The sequence below is a fragment of the Myotis nattereri genome, assembly GCF_964212035.1.
Source record: "Myotis nattereri genome assembly, chromosome: 3".
NCBI lineage: Eukaryota > Metazoa > Chordata > Mammalia > Chiroptera > Vespertilionidae > Myotis > Myotis nattereri.
The window spans coordinates 186,969,628-186,976,816 of NC_138077.1; the positions used below are offsets into that span (position 1 = coordinate 186,969,628).

Consider the following 7,189-nt stretch of genomic DNA (forward strand, 5'->3'; position numbering starts at 1 on the left):
AAAGGGGTCTGTTTATTGGGAGACGCGGGGAACCGCCTGGGCTCAGGGTCTCCGGGAAGGCAGAGGGAGACAGGGCTTCCTTTCGTCCTGCCCCTCCTCGCCTCTTCTCCGAGGTGCCTTGCTCCCTCTGAGACCCCTCGGAGCCGCGAAAAATGTGGCCCCAACTTTAGGCCTCACCGAGGTGCTGACCGCTGCCGTCCCTCGGGAGCTGCCCGAGCTCAGATGCCGGTCACCCCAGGCCGATGACATGGGGGTGTCGGGGGTGGAGCCTGGGCGTCGGAGGTGAGAGCGGCTGAGTTACAGCTCAGGCTGGAGCCCAGGCCAGAAGACCCTTTCGTACTCATCCATGGCTGGAGGGGCGGCCGTCCTGTAAACCATTGAGGGCCACCCTCGGGCCCCTCTCTGGCGCCCCCTCTGGCCAGAGGCTGGATGGGCTTCATGCAACAGCCATTCCCGAGGCCCCGCAGGGATGGGCAGCAGCTGTCCAGCCAGGCCCACACCAATGATCCCACAGCAGCTCTCCCTCCCCTCCCCCTCCCCCCAGCATCCACGACAGTCATCTTGTCAGAATTCATCTCTCAGAGTCAAGCTCCGAGAAGGCTGGGTTGTGTCCTGGGATCTGTGACTTGGTGAGAGAGGTGGTCACAAAAAGTGGTGGAGGAATCAGAAGGAAGCTGGCTGAGGAGGCATCGGGGAGGCAAGGGACCATCGTGTCAGCTCTTTCCACGTGGGAGAGAGAAGGCAGTGGCCAGAGAGAGACTCAGGCCCCGGAAGGAGGTTCGGGGTGGAAGAGGCCCGAGCAGGAGGGAGGCACTGATTGGGTTCATTTTCCCTGCACTCCCCTGAGGCCTCTCCCCCTTTTAGACCAAGGGGGTGGGTACCTGTCCCAGGGGCAGACCTAGTGACAGGGACGGGACTGCGTCTCTCTTTAGGCCAAGGGCTCCCTGACCGGGGGATGCTGCCCAGTGCAGGCCCAGGCCTCAGGGTGGGGTCTCCCATTAGGAGGTCCTGGGGCCAACCCAAGGCCAGGCTGCGGAGGTTACTGGGCAGGAGTCCTGGTCAGCCTCGGCCGCGTTTGTAACCCACCCTGGACCTGTCTCCCCATCTTTATGCCTAACAGCCCCAGGGACCAGCTCTGACCTCTCTGAGCCAGCCCCCGCCCTGGCCATTCCCCGGGACAGATCAAATGACGCCGCACTTGGGGCTGGATGTTCACTTCTCTTTCCAAAAAGTACCAAACACACAGTCTGGGTGTGGCAGGGAGGCAGCCAGGCTGGGGGCCTGGACCTTACACACCCAGGGGGGCCTTGGAGGAGGCAGACAATTTAAGAATTGGTCTGAAAGTCAAAAGAGAGGACAGTTGGTTAGTGGGGTGAGCAGCAGAGGGGGAAGGAGGGGCAGGGGCTGTGGGGATCAGGCCTGGGCCCAGGGACTGGCCAGTGGGGTCAGACCTGGGCCCCCACAGCAGCCCTGCCTGGGGCCCATTCCCCGGGGTGGGGGAGGAGGACGCAGTCTGTGTGGGTGTCCACGCAGTGCTGGGCATGCTGCAGAGCTGAGACCCGAACTCAGAGGCAGTGGGGCCAAGGGTCTTGGTCTCTCTGAACGTGTTCCCTCGTGTGTGATGTGGGACATTCGTCATCCCAGCACAGCCTCCTTCATGCGGTGGCTGTGAGGAGCCAAGGATGCTGGCCATCCCAGGGTGCTGGACACCAAGGTCCATCTTTGTTGCTCTGTCCCCAGGGCCCAGCACGGTGTAGACAGGTAGCCCTTTAGTGAGTAGATAAGCCTCCAGTGAAAGGGTCGGCCCCTGACTGTGGGGAAACACACAGTTGCCATTGAGGCTGTCTGGACCGGCCCAGGCCTGCACCTGGACCTGTGTGTGCACATGTGGCCTCTCTCTGAGTGTCTGGGTCTTGGCCTCAGAGCGAAGGGTGGATGCCTATGTTGGGGACAAGCTGCTCAGAGCCCTAACCAAGCTCAGGGGACACCCTGTATCCCACGGGCCCTGCCCAGAGCGCTGCAGGGGCTGTGGAGTGCTGGGGGGTGGACTGCTGGCTGGGGCTGGTGACTCAGACGTACTCTCTGGCTGCAGTTGAGGGGCCTGGCCGGTAGGGCTGTGGGCTGCTGTTGACTCTCTCAGGCTCTGGGCACGTGCAGCAGAGGAAGGAACCCCCCAGCATGGCCAGGCCGGCAGCGGCCCAGCCCACGAACAAGGCTGGGCCAAACTCGTACCTGCAAGGAGTAGGGAGGATGCCATCAGGTGTGGCTGCAACCCAGGCGCTTGGTGTCATCAGGGGCTCCCTAGCCTGGGCCCTGGCCGGGGTCGGGCAGGTGTTGGGAGCTGAGGTGGGACCTCACAGGCCTTAGCAGCCTCTCTGGATGAGCTGGGATGAGCGCTCATCCTTCCTCCGTGGCCACCCCAGCAGGTTGACGCTACACAGGGTCACCCAGACCCATGGGGGGCTGCTCCATGCAACCCCGGGCCCCTGTCCTCATCTGGCCCGCTGAGGGGTAGGGGAGGGCCTGCAGGTCCTGTTGGCAGAGCAGGGCAATCCCTGCCATCTCTCTCAGTCACGGTCTGGCCCTTAGAATCCCAGCCAGGGCTCCCCACTGCCCTCTGAGAAGGGCAGACCCTCCACCTGGCACTCCAGGCTCTGCACGTCTGGGCCCTGTCCACCAGCCTCGGCAGTGCCTGGGTCTACCTGCGTCTGTGCCTTCGCCTGAGGCGCCCCCTCCTGGAGCATCTCCTGTTCTGCACCTCCTGTGCTCCGCCTTCAGGACCCAGCTAAGAAGCGACCTCCTCCAGGGGACTTTCCCAGGCCCCTCTGTGCGCCCCTGAATTGCACTGACTCTCACTAGGTGGCCATTCGGTACCAGGCTTGTTCAAGCCGTACACCCGAGGTCTCGTTTTTCTTCCCTCTCCATACCTCTGCCTCCTCCAGGGAGCACTCCCAAGTGCAACAGCCCAGGCATCTTTGCTCATCCTCCCTCCACCCTCCGCAACTCCTCCACCCCCTACCATCCTACTCTCCCCACCCCGCTCAAGGCCTGTGGGGATGTCCGGGATTGAGATTGTCCCAGTCTCTGCTCCTGGCAGAGCTGAGAGGTGAGGGAGGAGCCACAGGGGCCCAGGTTCTTCAGCCCCCCCAGTTCAGCCCCCACGCCCTTGGCCTTACCTGTCCTGACCATTCAGCCTTCGAAATATCCCTGACCTACTCTTCACTGGCAGCCCCCTGGACGTGCCCTCTGCTCCAGGCCTTTGCAACAGCGCCTACTGGTCTTGCCCCTCTCCCACCGTTCTCCACACCACAGCGGGAGGGACTGCCCGCTGCCTGAGGAACCAAACCTTCCTATGGCTGCAAGGCCCTCCGTGAACTGCCCGATCTCTTCTCCAGCGTCACCCCCTGCTTCCCACCCAAGGTAACGCTGCCTCCTGCAGAAACAACAGCTGGGCTGGGCTGAGCGCTCTCCAGGCCCCGGCCCTGTGCTCAGTCCCTTACCTGCCTGTCTCACTGAACCCTCACAGCCTCGGGTCCTCGGGCCATTGCTCCCTTTACAGGGAGGAAACCTGGCACAGGAAGATTAAGGAACTAGCCCGTCGCATAACAGCATGTGCAGAGCTGGGATTTAAGCCCAGAGCCGGCACTTAGCTCCTGGGTGCCCTCCACAGGCACCCTGCCCTTTGGAGGGCCCAGCCACAGCGAGCTTCTCGGTGCCAGCGCCTGCGGCCGTCCCCTGGGCCCCCTCCGTGTACCCTGCGGGATGAAGGCCGGTGGCCCCAGAGCCAGTGGAAAGGGAGGCCCAGCCCGACCGCTGGCCCAAGCCACGTCTTGGCACTCACCTGGCATTGACAGGTGTGCTCGGGTTGAAGAACTCCTGGGTCACCAGGGTGGCGTACCATGACACTGCAGTCAAGGTGCAGAGGCCTAAGGACAAAGGGCGGGTGCTCAGGTCTGCCCCCTGCTGGCCACCAGGGTGGGCTACCTGTAATGGCCAACATGGTGGAGAAGGAGCCAGGGGCACCCACCTGCCAAAAGGAAGAGGGCCCCCCCGGAGATGGCAATGCGGCCCTTGGCGATGGGGTTGCTGTCTCCGACCCGGGTGCACTTCATGCCGACGACACTGAGGATCATGGCCACGAAGCCCAGGAGCACGGCCACCACCATCAGGGCTCTTGCTGACTGGATGTGACCTGGGGGCAGGAGGGGCTGAGCCGGTGGAGGGGCGGGGGAAGGGGGTGGATGGGGGAGCCGGGGATGGGAGCCTGGAGCAGGAGGGGAAGCTGCTCTGGGACTGCACCTGGGCAGGGGTGAGGGTGCAGTAAAGAGGGACGGGGTGGAGCCTCCCTCTATAACCGTCGTTCACGTTCACGCTCGTTTTCAGGCTCCTCTGTGGTGACCGGGCAGCTCTCTCACCAGCCGCTCTGGCTGGGACTCCCTCTGGGGTCTCCCCCACCCAACAGCAGGGGCAGCTTCTCCTGAGACCTTTCAGATTCGGCAGAAGGAGGAGCTGAGGGCAGCGGAGGCCCAATTCAGCGCAGATGGCCCTTAGGCAGGGATGCCAACCCCCATGGGCCATCCTGATTATGGCCACCTTCCCCTTTGAGTCACCACGGCAGCCATATGCCTGCTGCTCAGGTCAGTTCTGGGCTGGGGGCAGATGGCTGGTCGCTGGGCTCTGGCCTGTGGGCCCCAAGCCAGGGACAAAACTGCAGTGGTGCTTGCTTGTGAGCCAACTTTTTAAGGCTCAATTCCAAACCCCAGGAGGAAGCAGAGAACAACTGGAGGGCCAGAGCACATGTGTGTACATGCACATGTATGTGCGCATGTGTGTGCATGTGTGTAGGGCTGTGTGTGTGCTTGCATGTGGATGCTTTCCTAGCTGGCGGGGCCAGCATGTGAGGGTGCACAAGGTGTCTGCCTACAGAGCATGGGGAGAAGTGGAGGGGAGGGTCTTGACTGAGCCTTTCTGAGTGCCAGGCACTGGTCTCACCCGACCCTCCCATCAGCCTGTCAGTCCTAGTACGCCCGTTTCACATGAGGATGTAGGAACGCAGAGAGGGAGGGCCAGTGGTTTTCTCAAGGTTACAGCGGCAGAGCTGGGAGCTGGACCCCGGCTGCCAGAACCTAGACCCCTGCCCGCTGTGGGGCACCTGGCTGGCCTAGATTTTCAACAAGTTCATGGGGCGAGGGGGGTGGGGGTGGCGAGGGTTGGAGAGTAGAGCCCAGTGCGGATGGTGGACTGTACGGAAGCTTGCTCTGGACCTCCCCGTCCCCTTCCCCACCCTCCACTCTCACCCCCACCCTCACTCCCACCCCAACTCCCAGCCCGGCCAGCATGAGGCCTACCTTCCAGGGCCAGCAGCGAGTCGTAGAGCTTGCACTGCACCTGCCCGGTGCTCTGGGAGGCACAGGACATCCAGAGCCCTTCGTAGAGGCCCACGGCGGTGATGATGGCGTCGCCCGCATAGGAGGACTGCTTCCACTGCGGGAGGGCTGTACTGGCGATGATGCCCACCCAGCCACCCAGGGCCAGGAAATAGCCCAGGAGCTGGAGGCCCGAGTTGGCCATGGCCCAGGGGAGCGGGCCGGGGGTCCCAGAGCTCAGGGCTGGGCCAGGGTCCCTGGGGGAGTCGGGGTCATGGCCAGGTGAGCCAAGCTGCTGGGCGGGGTGAGGTGCAGCAGTGGTAAGAGGCTGAGGAGAGGTGGCAGCCCAGCCGCAGCAGCAGCACAGGCAGCGGCTGGGGCTCTAGAATGCAGGGGGAGGCCCAGGCGCTGGCATGGCCAGGGGCCCGCCCACAGCAGCCAGCTAAGCCAGGGCAGGTCCCGGCAAAGCTCCTGCCCAGCCCCCTGGGGGTGGGAGCTGGCTGTGGGGCAGGTGGGTGCTCCTGCTCCACCCCCAGGGACAGAGAAGGGAGGGGCTGGGGGAAGTGACCCTGTTGTCCTCAGGGCCTTTCTGCCAGGAAAACCCCTTTAGGAAGCTGATGCCAGTGCCCTAAAATTCTCCTAATTCCTGCCCCGAGCACCAGCCCTGAGGGGAATGACTTTGCTCTTGGGTGGCTGAACTGACCCTGGGGCTTCTGTCCTCTCTGCCTGTGGCATTCCAATGTGCAGCAGGTGAGACTAGAGTAAGACATCAGGGAGAACTTTTGGGAGAGGACTGTGAGGCAGACTTGGAGAGACGGGGCTGGGGAAGGGTGTTGGAGAGAGGGTGTCCTGGGTACCTGGGGGCCATGTGTAGAAAACCAGGAAGGCCAGACCAGGGAATATGCACCGGGAGTCTGTTTACGATATGAGCAGGGCAGAGAGGGACCCAGCGAGGCTGGGCCAGACCTGCCTGCTGGTCAGCAAGGGGCCTGGCAGGGAGGTAGGAGACAGCACCGACCTTCTGGCATCAGCCTGAAGGAAGGCGGACTGTTCAGCCCTTAATCCCCTTCTGGCTGGCTTAGCAGCTCCTGCTGGGGCCTGCGGCTCTGCACCCCGGCCCGGGGCTCCAGCTCCAGAGCAGCCTGGTGAGGAGGGAGCCGTGGCCTCTGCACATTCCTGGGGTTCAGGCTTCCCCCTCTTCCCACCCACCTTCCCCCCTCTCTCCCACCCCAGCTCCGCCCTCTGGAGCAAGAGAATATTTAACTCTCCTGGACCTCATTAGCAATCCCCTCACGTTCAGTGGAGTTCGGTTGTGGGTACAGGGGGAATGTCACAACCCTGCTCCCACTCCTGCCAGCTCCCTCCCCCAGCCGCCCCCTTCATCTCCAGGGGCCACCTGCTTTGGCTGGCCTGAACTGGGTGAATGCAGGGTCCTCCCCCACAGCCCCGGCCCCCCTCCACAGGGACCCGTCCCCAGCCTGCACCCTTGCATTCTTCACGTGGCTATGCAAACGAGAGGGTGCCAGGCACTGCACAGACAATGGCTGCCCTGTGTGTCCGCCCAAGGCGTGGGCCCCTGGTATGGCCTGGAGCCCCGGTCCTTGGGAGCTGGGGGAACAGCCAGCCCTCTGAAGGGTCAGGGGTGGGTGCTGTTTGGCCTGCAGTTTGGAACACTGGGCCCCCTGTGGCCCTCCCTGCTGGGAAGACCAGAACCATATAGATCTGTGTACTTGGATCCCAAAAATCAAGCAGAAGGTCTAAGCCAGAGGTGGGGAACATCTGGCCCAAGGGCCATATAAGGCCCGTGAAATCATTTGGTCTGG

General features: G+C 63.2%; 1 protein-coding gene across 1 annotated transcript; it reads right to left on the reverse strand.

The window, feature by feature from the left end:
* CLDN19 (claudin 19) lies at window positions 1-5,571 on the reverse strand (the record flags this gene model as incomplete). Its single annotated transcript, XM_081085320.1, has 5 exons — window positions 1-1,337; window positions 2,080-2,232; window positions 3,842-3,926; window positions 4,028-4,192; window positions 5,349-5,571. The coding sequence occupies 5 exons, from the start codon at window positions 5,569-5,571 to the stop codon at window positions 1,289-1,291; spliced, it is 675 nt and encodes a 224-aa protein (XP_080941446.1). The 3' UTR covers window positions 1-1,288.
* Between the last annotated feature and the right edge of the window lie 1,618 nt (window positions 5,572-7,189).